General features: G+C 36.9%; 1 protein-coding gene across 1 annotated transcript in view; it reads right to left on the bottom strand.

The window, feature by feature from the left end:
* Positions 1-1,296: 1,296 nt before the first annotated feature.
* The window catches only part of AHRR (aryl-hydrocarbon receptor repressor), an 85,098-nt gene continuing 67,790 nt past the window's right edge, over positions 1,297-18,604 (bottom strand). Inside the window, exons 5-11 of the mRNA XM_027677630.1 lie at positions 12,239-12,328; positions 10,811-10,940; positions 9,243-9,376; positions 7,763-7,962; positions 5,971-6,089; positions 4,914-5,055; positions 1,297-2,416 (exon numbers count right to left, since the gene is read on the bottom strand). Of these exons, the coding sequence (XP_027533431.1) occupies positions 1,297-2,416; positions 4,914-5,055; positions 5,971-6,089; positions 7,763-7,962; positions 9,243-9,376; positions 10,811-10,940; positions 12,239-12,328 (1,935 nt within the window). The remainder of the gene's footprint in view (positions 2,417-4,913; positions 5,056-5,970; positions 6,090-7,762; positions 7,963-9,242; positions 9,377-10,810; positions 10,941-12,238; positions 12,329-18,604) is intronic.

Here is an 18,604-nt window from a genome sequence, read left to right as displayed (position 1 = left end):
AGACATTATAATTATTTATAACACTTTGAAAAAGAAAACATTCATTACAGGGCTTCTTTCAAAAAGCACATATACATCTAAGCATTTTTTAAATGATGTAGTCTTTATACAGGTGAAGTTGATATAAAGTTGAAATAGTGCAATTTTAAAACAAAAGTTAGTGCAGGAGTCAAACTACAACAACAACAAAACCCAGACTATAAGTTGTAGATTTTTTTTTTTTGTTGTGGAAATACATTACTACATGGGTTCAAAGAAAAGTATACGCTCTGTTTTCAAAAGCACTAAAGTGCACCAAAGTGCTTTTGAAAGGTATACATCCACCAGTTAGCCCTCAGTGAGATTAAGATTTTCTTTTGGGATTGAAACCAGGATGCTTTTGAAAATAATGTTAGTATGGGATTCAGTTTTGATGTCAGATGACGATGTCTAACAAACTGCTACCAGTCAAATAGATACTATCAAATAAAAAAGTGCATTTCCTTTGTTAATGTTACAAGTAAAAACGAGGAAAACAGTTGAAGAAATACTCTCTTCTCAAGTACATTTAACAACATTTTGTAACTCATTTAAAGAAGTGGATTACATCCCATTGTTCAGTTTTCCAGATAGCAACATGAAAGTCTGATTACTTTAAAATGGAAAAATATGGATTCTAAAACATTAATATTATCAAGAAAACTCAGTAATAACTTCAGTTTGAAAAGAAATAATTTCTAATGCATTTTATGAAAGTCAGTTTTTTTAATATGGTCCTTTTAATTTAAGAAATTTTGTTGGAAAGCCCTTGCCATCAATTCAGTGTTGAGATGAAGGAGTAGCTGATCTTTCTTATTAGAGTAGAAAAAAAAATTAAAAAGCAAAAACTCCTAAGCTAAACTGGCCACACTGAAGACCATAAACATCTTTGATTTGCACAGAGGCATCACATCAGCTTGAGAAAAACAAACAGGACAAAAGCAGGAAACAGAAATTTCTAGACCTTGGTAATGCACTGTAGACAAGAGAGGAAAGATGATAAAGACAAATTTTCAGGTATACCTGTGCAGCGAGTAATGATTATTTTTCTGTGCCTGAGGTTTTGTTTTTCTTTTCTCTTTCCAAAGATCACTCAGAGAAGGGCAGTAGCGGGGGTAGGATGTGTGTGTCTGTATCTGTTTTTCTCACACAGAGGTGCACACACACTTTCAAAATCTTTCCATTGGCTTTTAATTTTAGTAACTCATTCAACCCAACTGGAAGAGAATCTACAACTTCTTTCTTTTAACATTATAAATATTTCAAATGTTATAAAATCTATTGCAAAAATGTACATTCAGTGGTTTTATGAGGCACAGGACCTGCTAATGTATTTTCAGGGAAGCTCACATGTACTCTGTTCTGTCCACTGTTGGACAATGGTGGAGAATCCAGGGGCTCACGCTTGATTGCTTGAACCAAGCAAGGGTTTTTAAATTCACACGGCATTTTAAACACCTCATTATTCTGCTCTTTCTCCTCCCCTGGGCTAGGGCTGTAGAAATGGCCATAGCAAGCTGTGTGTGGCAAGTCGGGCATGCTTTCCAGACACATGGAGGAGTTCTGAGGGCAAAATGGGGCCACCTCCTTGTTACGCGAACCCTTGCAAGATCTGTTCAAGTTTAGGTTGTTTGGATGATTTGCTACGATGCATTGCCAATTGTGAGGCGTGTAAAGGCAGTGCCTTGGCTTCTGACAAGGCAAGGCTGGCTCACAGAGGTCCGGTTCCATTTTGAGGTGCACTCTACTGGGGTAGCTACACACCTGCTTTCTCACCGAGCCGTTCTCATCCAGCCATGCTCGGTTTTGTGACATCAGGTAGTCATCAGCAATGTTTTCAGAATCAGAATCATATTCCATTTTGATAGGCATCTCCAAGGGAACAGCTGTGTCATAGAGAGACTCTGAGGATATTAATGGTCTCTGCAGTTTCAGATGGTCTGTCACGTAATTCTCTGTACAGCGCTGCTGGACACCCGAGTAAGACTGGCTGTTTTCTACACTTCCCCAGTGGGAAGGACAAGTTGATGCCAAATTTAAGAAATTTTGGTCTCTGTTGTAGAATGATCCAGCTCTCCTGTTCGAACACGTGTTCATTCGCTGGCTCATAGAACAAGAGCTCAAGTTTCTTAAATTCCAGCTGCTGTTTGTGGTGCAGTTGCTTTGAATGCCTAAAACTGAAGTGTTAGAACTGAGAGGTTCCTCTTGCATAAAACACTCACCATTAGTATGAGGTTCAAACTTCACTTTTACATTATCTTGTTCATTTTTTACTGCTGTCCAGTTAAGATGCTTCCACTGGCCCAGAGTTTCAATGGCACTGTTACGGGAAAGACCCTCCAGGTTTCCTTTCAAACTGGCAAAACCACTTAGTATCTTCAGTTGTTCATCTTCTTCCCTTTCAATAACAGTAGAAAAAAAAATCCAGTCAGTCAGAGGTTTCAAAATTGTTGTTTTCTGGGATACAAACAGAGTGGCTTAACGTATGTGACAAGCAGTATTTTGTCCTCCATATGGGACTTGCACACTCTTGTCCATATAACCTTTGCATTTGCTCCAGAGTAAAAAAGAATGTCCCTGAATCTGGGCATCAGTGTCTGTGCACAGCTACCTTTCTGTGGCACTGTTTCATTTAAATTCTCTCACACATTCTTTCTTCCATTTCAGAGGCACAGTTCACAAAGACCTTAAATATTGTAGTGACATACGATAATTACCTTGCACTTCTGTTCTTCCCTTAAAATGTATCTAAATAATATTTGTATGTAGAAAAATCTAGAGATAAAATAGAACTAGTATCTTAAATGAGATGTATTTTGTTAACAAAGAACTATTTGGACACATAACTTTCTAATCCAAGTGATTTGAGGGAAAACCATGGGGATCTTATATTTTGAGAATGCAGAGTTATCTGAGAGGAAATAAAATTCATGAATTAAATGTCTGAATAGTAACAGATAGTCATATTGGGTGGAGGTTTGTTTTACATATCTTACTTAATTTATGTTTTCTTTTGTTTTCTAAGATGACCAGTGACTTAATTTTCCATGATCTCTAGCTGAAGTACTCAACATTAGTGAAGAGGTCTGGCAGAGGATGTTGCCTGAGCATTTCCATGCCTGATGCAGCAGTTTTCAGAACATGGGGTCCAAATCTAGAGGTTCAGGTCTTGAATTCACTAAGGTGCTGATTCCCAATCAGGCAGGATCAGTGCTACGAAACCACGCTATGCCTCTCCAAACAGGAAGTAGACATCTCAATAAGAAACCAAGCGTGAAAACCTGAAGAGCTAGTAAGGGGCTTAGAAGGCTTTTTCATAGCTCGCAAAAGAACTTTTTCCTTGGGCATCGAATCAATGTGCAAATATAGGATTTTCCAGTAGAGGGAGTCCCTGTTGTTACAAAGAGAGAACGTCCCGCTGTAATAAATGTACAACACGAAAGGACAATATTTTCTCTCTCTTTTTTTTTATATGAGGTGTTAAATATTTTCAGTTCTCTTCTAAATATTGTTATTTTTATTATTGACAGGATTGAGATGCAAATGATCTGATACAAGAGTGCTGCAGAGCTAGCTTCTCAGAAAGTGAGCAAATTGGGAAGCAAAGGACTGAACAAAATGCAGTAGTCAAAAAAAGCTAAACCCCCAAATGAAGAGTTTTACAGTGAAACAGTATCTAGTGAAAATTCTCCAAAAGGATGTATGTTTCCAGGAAGACAGCACACAGTTTAACAAAAAAAAAAAAGTAGTAGCAAGTACAAAGTCTATTGCAGATTATCAGGAAAACAGAACTGAATATAATAACCAAGGCCAACTCCTGTAATACTTCAGTCTGTGGGAACTATCAAGCACAAAGGAAGGATTTTAACCACTCAGAGGGCAAAAATGTAACTAAATAAACCAGTTTAGAAGTAGAGACACGAATACAAGAAACAGCGCCTTTTAATCTGCTTCTTAATAGAACTTCTTTCTCTCACATGGCAAGGTAATGTTTGTACCGTCCCAATAAGCATGAAGTGTTCCACCATCCTCAGGTGGGAGCTCCTCTGCTTTTCATGTGGATCCTGGGACATACACTGCCTGCAAGGAGTATCTACTCTATTTTTCATTTATTTTTTCCATCTGCAATGCATTCTAAAGGAAAAAAATCTGTGAATAGCCACATTTTAAACACTGGGCCAGATGGTGGCTATGTACAACTCTCAGTCCCTTATTCAGTCCACTCTCTTATCTTCTCCCTCAGACCAGCTGGAAGAGATACCTCAACAACGCCCACAGGAACGGACAATCCCATGGGGGAAGGATGAAAAGTCTATTTGGGAGGAAAGAGTAAAACTCATCTGAGAGGTCCTCTTTCAATGCAAATCTGTGAGATTAGTTTACAGTTCATGACTGAGCCTACAGGCAACTAGATGTATCTATCTACAAACATACTATGAATATGAATACACTTCAGATTGTGTTGCATATACACAACTAAAAACATGAGCTCAACTGTCATCCATAAAGAAAAAAAATTTAACATAATTAAATGTTGATATGTATAAAAACTAGGACTCTAGGTTTTCAGCTGCAAAACAAAACCACAAAATACATTTTAGTGAAGGAAAGTTAAAACATATCAATAATCAAGCATTTTGTTTCTGTCTTAGTATGTATGTACACTCAACTTCAGAAGAAAAAAATCCCTTAAGACAGAAAATATATATTGTTTAATATTATAACAGCCATTTTATATGTTCCAAGACAGAAATGGATTTCCTTATCATAAGTAAACTAAATTCTTCTCATTTAGCTCTTCTCTTAGGTCACTACAGTCCTTTTAAAAATTTCATACATAAAGAATACATTCATTTTTCTGAATTTTATCTTACAGTACTGCAAAATATACTTACTTTAACATTTGCTGTTGGGCAAGGACATATTCTGAACAACCACTTCGATACAGAAGTTGAGTGTTAGCTTGAACCCAGACCCAGTGATCTTCATTTGTTTGTACTTTGACTAGAGAAATGCCATTTTCTCCGTTATTCTTTGCTATACAATTTGAAAGAGAATCTATTTTAATAAAAGCAGTATTTAGTATTTTTTCTTACCTAAACTACAGGTGAATGTTCACAGGTTTGTTTGCTGCCCTGGAATCATCAGCATAGGAGAGTTACAAAATTATGCAAATTACATTTTAAAACTAAAATGTGAAAAGCCTAATGAGGCACCCAAACTGTAACCAAGGATTTTTCAGTATTACACATTCCTTATAATTTTTCCCTCTCAGTAGTAGTAGTACTATATCAACAGGAAAATTAATGAAAAATGGGGCTATAAGAAAGGAATGGTTTTAAAGACATTAAAGATTTCCAGCAGATATGATAGAAAGATGAGTACAATTCTGCTTAAGAAGTTGCCCAGTGAGGTAGACTTGCCATCAAAATTTTATCCATTGTAAAATCTGAACTGCAGCATAGAGTCATAATTTTTCCACAGCCCGGCAGGGGAAAAACATGAGTCAAAGCTGCAAACAAATCATGAGTTTTAAAGACAATGCATTCTAATTTTCCTCTGTTTTCTAATCTTTGGGGAAAACTAGCATTTGTAACATATCATCCAGTTTTTGTTAGAGGGATAGATATTGTTATTAATTATTATGGTTTTCACATAATCTTATTAAATTCAGTGCTGTCACTCTCAGGAAAGCATACATTGAGTATTCTTTTTTACTATGATTGTTTATTTCTCTGTAAACTTTCTGCCCCCTCTGAAATCGCAGTCTGATTCAGCATTATCTTTTGAGGTGCACAAATTTTTTTTTCATTTTTTTTTTAAAGAAGGGTTGTTAGAGAGAAGCAAAAAGGGAGCACTGGAACCAAAACCTGAAAATCCTAGCAAGAGGAAATAAGACAAGGCTCTTTTTTCATAAACTGGATGTAATCCAGAAGTACTTAGCAGACACACCTTTGATTTGGTTTTCAGCAATCTGTAATGCATTAGTGAAAGTGGCACCTTCATGGTGACTGTTCCTTCCATACAATTCTGTTGCTTCACACAGCCCTGAACTGCCTTTCGAACTGGAGCTGTAGGGGACAGAAAATGTGGAAAATTCCTTGTCAGTGGATGACAACACAGTAGAATCAGAGACTCTAAAAGACATGATATTCAAGCTGTTGACCATTAGTAAAGACTTATAGTTTAAGTATGTAGTAACTAACACTAAATAATTATCTGTTTCCTGCATCATTCAGTTGCTCAAACTAGTGTGTGACTGGATTTCTGTATTCAATTAAGAGGAATAGCTATGTTTAGGAATATTCTACCCATGACTATGTCTGGAACAATAAATTTCAGCTTGAATTGAGACAAATGCTGTGTATACTCTCCTCTGCCTATTCAAAGTGCATTTGAGGTACATACATCACAGTGACCAGCAATGAGTTTAAGAGTAAGACTTCAATTTGCAATAATCACTATAATGATTTGAATGGATTTCTTCCAATCTTTAGTTGAAAATACATATTAGGGCTTGAAAAGGGTGCAATGTCTGTAACACTGCTTTACAGGTGTTTCCCTCTGTTAAAACTATCAGAAAAAAAAGTACTACATAAGTTTGCCCACATCCTTGGCTACCATGCTTCAGGCCTGAATGAAAGGAAACACTGAAGATAAATGACCGCTTCATTCTGGTCAAATCCTTGGCCACTGTCCAGTCAGATAGCAAAACTTAAGTAAAGCACCTCTCTCTAGGAGCTGAATTCTGATCATCAGTTAATTTCACCTGGGCCTCTGAAAAAACTAGCAAGTGGAAACGACTTTCCAACTCTACTCCAAAAGCCTGCATATTCCATTATACCAGCCTTCCAGCAAGTTCTTGTCAAAAGCATGTACGTTCTAGAATCACATTATACATCTGGATAGTGAATCCACACATATGCAAACATAACCTAAGTCAAAGCCAAATTATGATACTGTTGGTCATACTGATGAACATTTTGCTTCACAGCAATCGACCTCATTATAGTAAGATTATATTTAACCAAATAAGGGAAAACATAATACTAGTTCCAAACATCAACTAAAATTCAATCATAGAAGAGTAACAAAACTGAATGTTAGGAAGGAAATGAGTTTGAACACAATCTGTCCCAATCCTTTGTGATGGTTACCAAACTATCACCCCCAAGCCATTTAGTGCAATTGTAAACTTATGTGTTCATAAAACTTCTACTGAAAGATAGATGCATACACCAAGTACAACTCATTAGACTCTATGTGAACACCCCTACACATGCACAGTCAGCTTTCTGAAGTTCTCCTTTTCCTTTGTTTGCTAACAAAATACTCAAGTCCAAATAATTGTGTTACCAGAAGATACTTAAATTTGAAAACTCCCAGTAAAAAAAGTTTTCTTTTCCATTTTTACAGCTAATAGAATGACTTTGCTGCATTGATAACTTCTGAAGGTGAGGAAGATATCCTAATGTTTCATTTTTTAATATAAAACTTTATGTATAGTAATAAAATACTTAACATATATTATATATAAACTACAATATTGCATTTTCTTGCATTACATTGTATTATATTATATCATAGTAACTGTATTATCTTTGTTTTATATTAAATAGTTAAATCCAGATAAATTATTCACTTTTCTAAGAAAGAGTTTAAGAGTTATTTAACATAAGTTGTGCTTTTTACATGCTTAATAAACATGAAGTCCATAAATGCCAAAAGATTAATTAGTAAATACTTTGTGTTTGCTGCTGTTGCATCATCAGCTTTGTGTTTTGCTTTCACAAGTAGGCTTTTCATCTTCATCTCTGTCACAGAAGGGAGCAGAAGTGGTACCACTATGCAGAATAAGGACAGCTGAGGTGGCAATACTGTTCCTGATGAGGACTTCTTCCTTTGTCCAAAGAGAAACTTTAGTTTGCCTTGGAACTGCATTGTCTGGTATGCAAAAAAAAAAAAAAAAAAAATGTTAAGCATTTAGTGTATAAACACTTAAAAAGCTAATACAACCTATGGACCATGTTATTTAACACCAAAACCAGTTTTGAATTAGGGATTAAAACTAGGAATTTTGTTATCTTCATGTAATTTAAACCATGCCACTTCAGAGGCATGGTGGGTGGAGATTCTATCAACACTAAAACGAGACATTTGAAGACGATTGATTTTTCCTCTCTCTTGTGCACTCAAAGTAGAAGTTTCATGTTACCCTCTGTTCGTTGAGACAGGCAGTGTATAGTGCTGCAAACAGCTTTTTCTGGTGTACCTCACTGAGACTGGAACCATTATTTTTCCATACTCTGTTCTCTCCAGTGAGATGGTTTCTTAGTTTTTTTCCTCTTGCCCTATACTTTCTTTGGGAACTACATGGACTGGCACAAGCCAAGTGCAGACAGATGCCAAGAGAAAAGGTAGGCTCAAGATAGCCAGATACAAAGTACTTCATGCCTGCCTCAAGTATCTTTATAGTTAGAAGGCAGAGATCAAGCTAATAGCAGGCTGCTGCCCCTCAGTGAAAAAATTACCTACCAATAAATGACCCTTTTGCCCTTTTGACTTAGGCATTTTCCAGAGCTACAAGATTAAAACAGGGATGTAGAAATGACTAACTGATATGGCTGTTAAGACCCACAGTCTCCCAGCAATGAGCATTTGAGAGAGAAGTTGTACTTCCCTGTCTCATGCTAATCCTCTCATTTTCTTCGCATGCCGTAGTATCCCTTAGGTAGAAACACCATTGGTCTTTACTTAAGCAAACAGAGAAGTGATTTCTAGAAAGGAGCATGAGAGAGACTTTCTAATTCTTGGGTTTATTATTAAAGGACTCTTTAAGAAAGGGGAAAACAGATCATTATGATTCCTGTTCCTTAAAGCAAATACTTTGAGCTTTAATGTTAATTGTTGAAATTCAGGCTTGCCACTCTTGTGCTATGCCCAGCAAAAATTGAGGACAGATACTGTCTAAAAGAACTTAAAATGTAAATGTTTCTAGATTTTTTCAATTTCAAATATCACAACCTTTTCTTCTCCTCTCTTCTTTATGCATATTAATAATTATCTTCAGGTGTTTCTTGTTAGTGCACAGCAAAAGAAAAATGTATCCTGTCCATGGCTCTCTACAATATTTATGTTCAACATTTATGTTGAAGAATTTTTCATGTAAGTCATTAAAATCTTGTATGTCATGACTACAGTCATCTAAGTGGAATTATACTTACAAGGAATCCAGAAGTACTGTCCAACAAGCAGCGAACTCGACAGATGAAACAGCGAGTTAAGAAGGAAGAATAATCTGTTGTCATGCTGTCATTCTCTTGTGCTTTAAACAATTTACTGAGAATATATTCTTCTCCTAGGACCAACAGTGAAGGCAACATAGATCAGATCACACTAAGAAATGATGAAAATGTTCTGTAGCCAATTGAAGAGGCTGTTACAGAAATTGCTAAAAATTGCTTTATGGATGGGCGAATATTAAATTGTATCATGTATAGATACATCTGCACATGTCCTACCAAAAATAAAATAAAAGCTCTACAATAGGATTCAGGTGAGTTTCTCCAGAAACTCCGACTTTTATTTCCTGAGTTTTTGTAATTTTTAATGATGTGAAGTGGGGTAGCAGATGTTGCTGGTTTTGAGATCAGAGATCACAGAAAATGCATTAGAAAAAGGAACAAAGTAAGGAAAAATGCTAATGCAAGAAAAAACAAAACAAAAAAATGGACAGTGGCTGATTAGCTAATGTTCAGCTGTTGCCTCCTTGATTTTTAATGAAGCATTTTCCACTTTTGAACTATAAGTGCTCAGCTTTTGAAATACTTCTCAAAAGACACAAGTATTTATAAAAAAATATGAACTCAAGAACTGAAATTCTCCATGATATAGATTAGGACAAAAATTCCAAATATTTGTAAATATTATAGTTTGAAATATTAGTGCATGTTGTTTAGCTTGTTTTCTGTGTACTTCCTACAAAATTTTGCCAAGTTCCTCAGACATATGTAAGTCTCTTGTAAAACATAGAAATGCAAGTGTCATGGCTGTGTTCCTGCAGACTTCTTAAAAGTTGCTGAAGGATTTCTTGCAAGTTTCTCCTCACTCAGCTAGTGACTGAGATTCCCAAATTATTTCTTCAATTACTTCCTCAATAAATGAAATGCATACATTTTGCTGGTATCGATAATTCTTTATAAAGTTAACAATTTCAACCTGATTATATGTTCTGTAGTTGTGATTTCAGTTTAATGCTTCATGTGGAACAAATCTTGAGCACGGGTATCCAACTGGCATCCTAGGGAAATACAACCTCAGAAGAAAAAGTGCATTGCTAAACTTACTTGTTCTTCAGAAGACTCCTGTCTACATATTTTTGTATGGGAAAACAAATGGCAGAAAATGATGTTGCCACTGTGGTTTTGTACATAAACATTTTGCATGGGATTTTTTTGCATTAATGAGAGGAATACTCATGTCCTGATCAGTGTCAACAACAGATTGGCAGGATGAAGACTGATGCTGTTCATTCTGCGTGTGAAGAATATGTGTAATTAGTCAGAGAAACATAGAGAAAACAACTTAGTGGCCTCAATGGCACCCACTACCTTATAAATGCAAAGGATCAGGAAGAAATGTCATCTGTGAGACAATGACATAAATAAATGCCCCCATGTAGCTTTCCGGTGAAGAATCTGACTTGACATAGCGCAGACATGGGCACAGGTGGAGCGCACTTCTATTTCTATACAGTGGTGCCTGTGTTTCCAACTAACATAGACAATCCTACCTGTTTCCGTCGGTAGTTGCTGTCCAGACAACATCTGGGGAGGATTCATGGCCCAGTGCAGTTGTCTACAGAAATCCTGGCGATCATCCACGTGAATGTAATCATATATGTTTTGGTGCATTACATCAGTCTGAAACAATTACAGCAAGGAATGCTTAATTAGTAAGTGTAGGGGGGCAGATGCTTATCTTTAGATTGATACTTTCCTTAAAATAAAGGCTGTGTAGGATACTTTCAGAGCAGATTGAGTGAAGGATGTTATTTCAGAGGCCCCTATTTTTAAACGTCTGCTTTTTCCCTTCACATCCTAAGGTGATTCTTTCTGTTCTTAACTCTTTTGTACATATGCAAATGTGAGTCATAAAAACATCCAACTGGCAACTAATGACTAGTGGCAACCCCCAGGGATTAATGGTGGGACAAACCCTGTTTAATATCTTGACTAAGGAATCATGGGATAGAGTGCACTCTCAGCAGGTTTGCAGAGGGTTCCAGCTGGGGAGAGAAGAACAGCTCCTTGGTGGACTGTAAAAATGGGCGGACAGGAACCTCAGGAAGTTCAACAAAGGCGAAGTTCTCTCTTAATTTTGGATATCTCAGGAAAACAAAGATATTAGCATATTGAAATGAGCCCAGGAGAGTGCTACCAAGACACTTAAGAGGGCTGGAGCACCTGACGTATCAGGAGAGAAGAACAGGGTTTGTTCAGCCTTCAGAAGAGAAAAGCTCGGGAAGAACTTACTGCTGTCTACATCAACCAAATGAGCAGATGAAGAGAAGACCAAGCCTGACTCTTCTCATAAGAGCAAAGTGGGAAGACAAGAAGCAACAGACACAAGTTGCAACATGGGAAACTGGGACTTAATAATAAGTGAAAAAAAAATTACTATCAACATGGTTAAACACTGGAACACATCTTCCAGAGGGGTCATAGAAACTCAGAGCTTGACTAGATGAATCCTGGACCAACTTGCTCTAACTGGATGTGCTTTGAGCAGGAGGTTGGATTAGATGACCTCCGGAGGCCCTTTCCAATTACATGGTTCTCTTATTCTGTGACTTTACAATTTATTTATGACTCACAGACAACCAGCCTAGAAAAACAGCATCTTATACTGAAATTGAAAGGAAACTTTTAGCTAAATCTTCCTTTTATAATGGATCATGTTTCTGTTAACGAAAGCTTAACAAAAGGAACATCATTGCAAGAAATAAATCTTCACCTGTATGATCACAAAAAAGAAGTAATTTGAAATGGCATAGTAAAATAACTGAATTTCAGTAATAGTACATGTCTAATCAGCAGTAGAAGGATAAGGTAGATAAGATAGCAACATACAGTGCTGCATTTTAGAAAGCAGAAAGGGCAACAAGAAAGTCAATACAATGACGGTGACTAAATATTCTAAAATTTGTCCATATATTTACCTGATGAAACCCTAGATAGTCCACAATTGTAGATGATGCATAAAATATCATTCCATCTGCACTCACCACCAACGCAAAACCATTCAGTGACTGAAAAAGGAAAATAAAATAATTAAAAAGATAATCAGAAAATGAAGAATAAAATTGGCATAAATGTAATAATTTTAAGAATATTCTAGATATGAAAAAATCACTCTGCAAAAAGTTTGACATCATAAAGGCCTTTTTTCCTACCATGAAAAATTAATAACAACCTGGAACATGATTTTTTCCTTTGAAAAAGTTAAGATAGTTAATTACAGTACAACTACCATATTGCATCACTAGTTTATTGTCTAATTAATTATCTGCACAATTATATTTTGTCACTATTATCAAATTAAAAGTTTAATAGAAAGTCAACTACCTTGTTTTTCCTTTTAATTTAAACTTTCATATTCCATAGTAATTGCTTTGAATATATAGGCATTGAAAATAATAATCTACTATATAAAAATTAAATACATGTGCTGTTGTACCTATGAGTTTAAAATTGGATCTGTATTTTAAAGTATGACTATTTTCTTAAGCTCTTATAAAAAAACCACATACATAGCATAATTGCATAAATGCAATGAATATAAAAAGTAAGCCATAAGTACTTCTTTTATAGAACAATATTTAATCTAGAAAAGAGTTAAATTAATTCTTATAGACTTGGTGATGCAAGGAAAACAATCACAGAAATCCAAAAATAAAAGTAAGGTATAAATAAAATACATGATATAAACATTAAGATTGTGCTGCATGCAAACTGAGAATTTTGCCTCTCTTCCCTTGATAAAGGTTTAGTAACGTCTTTGCTCCAACAGGTTGCATTCCAAGGTAGTTTAGATCCTCTCATGTGATGTTTTTGGGGTCTTTTGACATTACAGTTCAAATAGCTTTTGCTGAAATAGTGCTAAATTATTATTATCCCTGCTTCACCTTACTCTCAATTTACTGATGTGCCTATTAATCCTGAGTTAATCCTAAAGCACAAGGAGGACAGATTTTCAATTTTTCAGTAACCAGATACACTGACATATTTTTGTGAGTTTGGTTCTCTTTTCAGTTCCTAAATAAGGACCAGATTTCCAAGACTGCTTGAAGGCTGTTCCCACTGTGACAATGCTGGGCAGATTTTCAAGAGTTCAGTGCACAATACACTGACCTCCTCAGAAGGTTTGACCCCAACCATGAATGTGGAGCACCTTTGGAAACGTAGCCCCATGGGACCATACTTGGCCAGAGGCTCTGTGCCTTAAAGAACCTGTGAAAAGATGACTGGAGAAATGGAGAGCCTCCAATGGCTCACCTACATTTGGAAAGAGCTGTAGCAGCAAGTGATTCTATCAAGTCAATGCGAACCGTAAGTCATTGCTAAAAATAGTCAAGGGCAAATCTTGTTTTGTTCCAGGTCAGCTCCATAGATACAAATCCTTTCCAGAATAAGCGTTATCTCTGCCTAGTTGGGCTTGTGTTGGATACTAGTTATCCTTGTCAACTCTTCAAGCACAAGCAGCTGCTCAACTGGTGCTATTTTCTGCTCTAAATAAGGCCCAAATTTGTCCCAGCACCTCACCAACCAGAAGACGATGTGTCAAGATTTCTGCATCTTCACATCTGTGCCTTTCACCGTACTGAGAGGAACCTCTATAGATGGTATCTGTCATACACATTTGCAATGTGAAATGGAGACAAGAAACCATTTCTGGCATCTTGTCTCTTTGGACTCATCTTCACAGCAATGAAACCATCAGTGATGTGATACTAGGAATTTTATTACATTTTGAACATGTGGCAGGCCTTTTAATTTGGATAGACTAAAAATTTCCACAAAGATAACCATAGGACATTTAAGGGAGCTCCTTTATGCCTGTGGTTGTTACCATGCATATTCTGAAAGGCCTCCAGTCCTGCCCACGAAGCCAGGGCAGGTAGAAATTAAAAAACATTAAAGAAATTAAAGAAATGTTCTTCATTAAATGGAAGTTCTTAAGCTATGCAAACTAATGCACTAAGCCCTACCTGGAAAGGCTTAAACAATGGCCACAAGATCCAAATATAATCAAAGAATCTCCTAGGTTTCAGACCCTGTAGGAAATAGCACTGGAACATGTGCCTTTGTCAAAGATTGCTTGTATGAATCAAGAAATAAATTCCCCTATTCAAAAATTAATCTTCTTCAACATATTGGTACATACTCTTTAGACCTGGACACCTACCCTAAGACGTAAGTATCTACCTTTAAAACATAAAACTTGCCCCCCCACAGCGGAAGACAGGAAGGTTTTTCTTTTCACAAATTTTTCTTTCACAGAGCCAGAGTCAGGCTGGACTAAGTGCAGCAGTTTGTAAAAACTGGAAAGGGACCATGTGGATTTTCAAGGGTTCAGATCAGTGCACTGGTAATTAGATCTGTGAGGCTGGAGGAGGTATTAAGGAAGGGGTGGGAGGAGCAAGAGGAAGGAAGAAAAGGAGGAAAAGTTCAAGGAGCCATGTCTTGAGGTTAAGCCAGAAACAAGTATGGGTTTGAAGAGAGTTACAAACTTCCCCTGCTTTGTTTTTGATTTGTTCTCAAAATCCTGGTGTCCTCTCCTGAGTTTAGATCTCTTAATTAAGCATCACTTGGTTTTCATGGCCCCAAATGCAGACATCTGATGCTCTGCCCCACAAGTAGAAAAAGCAATACCCACTTTGGTGCAAAACCAACTTTTATGGAGCTACATGAGTCTATTGAGGATTAACACAAATTCCAAGTGTTTAACCTCATTTCAGTTGGGAAACCTGCTGCTTCAGCCCCATTAAAAAGAGACAAGCCGGTCATAAAGCAAAATTTCACAACCAGTGAGTCTCACCCATGGCTGCAAATTGTCCTGTTTTCTCAATATTACCCCAAACCATAGTTTGGTGTGAAAACAGGCATCTGTAGCATAGAGGACTTCGAATATAGTCAGAGTGGGCTGGGATTTATATTTTTCTTATCTACTTGCTACAGATGGGTATAAGGAGAAGGGTGTTTGCTAGCACAGGTCTGGTACCCCTGAGTGGGTAATGGTGATTGCAAATTAGTAGGAAAATAACTCTTCCAGCCTCTCAGATGAATCTCTCAGGTACCAAATACCAACTCCATACTGAAGTCCTTTACAGTAACACTGCACTGAGATTTTTCCATTTTGCTGGCCAGAAGCCTAGTGACTGAGTGAAAAGAGAGACAACTTCAGTCCACAAGAACGAACAAAAGTATTTCCATTTTTCTGTTCTAAATTACCAGGTGTCACATTAAAAGGGACAACAAAGTATATAGCTCCACTTACAATTTTTAAATGTCTTCAGTTATTGAAATAAAATTCTCAGCAATAGCTTTCTCTCATTCCCAGTGAACGGGAGGCTTCAGTGGTGTGCTGTGTCAGAATCACAGCAGCCATCTGCCTGGGTAATTGATAACCTGGGGAGAGGAAAGGGGGAGCAGGATGCGGAGCAGCCTCATCCCATGTGCAGTTCACGCTCCCTAATGTAAGAAGGTGTTTACCCAAAACACTGAGGAGACAGCACAGAGAAGTAAAGGCAGTTCTCTTCATTTCACTTTAATCCTTTCAGTAGAAATAATGGAAAGTCTAAACAGGGCTCTTGTATTTAGAGGATGAAATAACCAAACTCCACAAGTCAATGTTAATGGTATTTGCATTGTGTACAACTAGCATGTTTTAATCAGTAAAGTCCACTTGCATCCGAAAATTTTTAGCAATATTGCATATTTTTACAAATGCACAGAGGGTCACTTGCACACATAAAAAAACACACACAGAAAAATATATGGACCTTAAAACTTTTATAACAACTCACTTCAAATCTGCAAAAAATACATGGTTTTAAACTGCCATTTGGTAAACCATATGGATTCAATGACAGATGGAATTTCTAATCCAGGATAATAGCTGAAACATGTGAGACAGACTTAAGTATGTATTGTGAACATTTGTTTGTTTGTATTTGGCTTTTTAAAAACACTTACATGAGTTTTCTACATTGTACTTAAAAAATGAAATCATGTGGGAGTTTTTTCCCAAATGAAAAAGAAAGAAATAAGAGCTTGGCACCAGACAGGGGCCTGTGTTCTTTTGAAAAAACATGTACATCCAATTATATACTCACGAAAAGCTGCACCTGCTACTGAAACAAAAAAACAATTAATCTGTCAGTTCAAAGAAAGTATGATATTATTCTGGTGCCCACAGTAGTTGAGAGATGAAAGTTATCAGTTCCTTCCATTAAGAAGTTTTTGAAATATTATTAGTCAAGAGGTTCTCTTTGGGAATGAAGGCAAATATTTTGAGGAAGATAGGACTTCCTTTGGCAAGATCCTTTATATATCCTGATTTTTTTTCCTGGTCTCATAGCAGAAAATCAGCCAGAAAAGACTTCAAAGATATTTTGGTCAAGGTCATGGCATAGTAAAAATAAGGAGGAGGGGAAAAAAAAAAAAAGAGAGAGAGAATAAGTTCCAATCCACATTTCTCTTATTACTCTTCCTTGAAATAAAGGAAAATTCACTAGCATTAGGTCTCCAGAGACCATGTTACTATGGCTACTAAAGTACAACACTCAAGGCCTGCAGCCATGCCTTGCTTTGAACAGATTTTCGAGTCACGCAACTTGGGTACTAAATTTCCAGGGTCAGTTGGCTCGCAGTTTATATGGAACAGCTTCATTTAGTAGTGGATCACTGGATTTTTGCATCCTATGTGGGATGGGACAATTTTCTGGTGATCTAAATCTATTTAAAAAGTCTTGAATTATATACTCGTTCTTGTCTTATGAATATTAGAAGGGAAATGCAGACAGTTAATGTGTCTTCTGTCTTCAACTGTATTGTTTAGAGAATCAGTATTTCTTTCCAGTGGTGTTTTTAGGACTCATAATTGCCCTTCTCAAAATCCCTCTGGAATCCCTGAGGTTCTCTTAAAAAAAAATAAAAAATTAAGTCTTACAGAACCCTGAAATAAAATCCCACATAAAAGACTATTCAGAAACACCATATCTGGTGACATCAAAATATGGCCTTTGCTCAACAAGTACAGTATCTCTTAGCCCTCTGGACTCTTATGTATTTCGCTGGTATCTACAAAGCAACTTCAAAAAGAATATTTCTGTGAGTAAGGACTATTTCATGCAAAGGGGAGTGGCAGAATTGTTTTAGCATTCAGTTTTGATCAAGGGTTTGCGTGTACTGCTTAGTTTTCAGGCAAAAGAAACAAAACAGAAGACAAATTTCCATCATTTGAGCCAGGGATGGAAGTACAGGCTGAAGTCTACAGACGTGGGTTTATAAGGGAACCCTTTCATAGAGAAAGTGCTCAATCTGATAAACTGGTTTTCATAGACAGCAGAAATGTTTATTTTCAAATACAAAGAAATAGGTACATATGATCATTATGCCCCTTTGACTCCTCCTGGCAGCACAGATAAAACAAAGTTCATGTTCCTGCCTGTCTCCTTGACCCTGAATATCACTTGAAGCTTCTTTCTGTATGGATATTCAGCAACTAGTGCTGCACTACTGAGAGCAACAAGATCGTTCACAGTGCCAGATAGATTTGAGCCCTGGCCCTCTCATTTACTGTCAGAGGGAACAGCTGTGCCATCTGAAAGGCACAAATGATTGTGAATCATTCAGCTGGTGAAATTTCTCATTATTCCGTTTCTCAGTGTCTCATCACTTTCACCGAGGAATTAGGGAAACCTTGGAGATACTTGTTTATATATGTGTCTTCAGTCTAACAAGGGAGCTGGAACATTGTGGCTCGTCAAGAGGCAGCAGACAAAACTGGCTTTCTGGAAATCAGTTAGGAAAATGTAAGTCATTGGACTCCGGTAATTGTGAGCTATAAACTTTCAAGAAAACATAGTAGTTCCCTGGAGGGTGAGATTGCAATGTGTGCACACATGTAAACACATTTTAAACCATGGTGATGTTTTTTATATGCTTGATATGTAATAAGTATTGGACACAACCAAGAACAACTTTGTCTTTGAAGTTGTTTTGAATGCATGATGCAAAATTCTAAATGCAGTTTTTCTTCCATTATACTTTCCTTCCAAGCTAAGCTTTTGTAACAAAGCTTGCTTAGTCTGTGTCAAATCCTTGGGATAAGGCCTTTCTCCATTACCATATGTATGAACTGCTGGCCCCCGATGAGTCCAGCGCCGCAAAACCAATTACTCTGCCCAAGGTGGGACTGAAAAACACGAACCGAAGCATCGGTTGACTTTGTATGTGCAGAAAGTTGATGTGGAGCATACTAGAAAGAGATGCATACCGATTAAATCCCATGTTTTTCACAA

This window comes from Neopelma chrysocephalum, unplaced genomic scaffold (genome assembly GCF_003984885.1).
Source record: "Neopelma chrysocephalum unplaced genomic scaffold, ASM398488v2 Primary Assembly neopelma1_22b, whole genome shotgun sequence".
Taxonomy (NCBI): Eukaryota; Metazoa; Chordata; class Aves; order Passeriformes; family Pipridae; genus Neopelma; species Neopelma chrysocephalum.
This window is presented reverse-complemented; position numbering and strand designations above follow the sequence as displayed.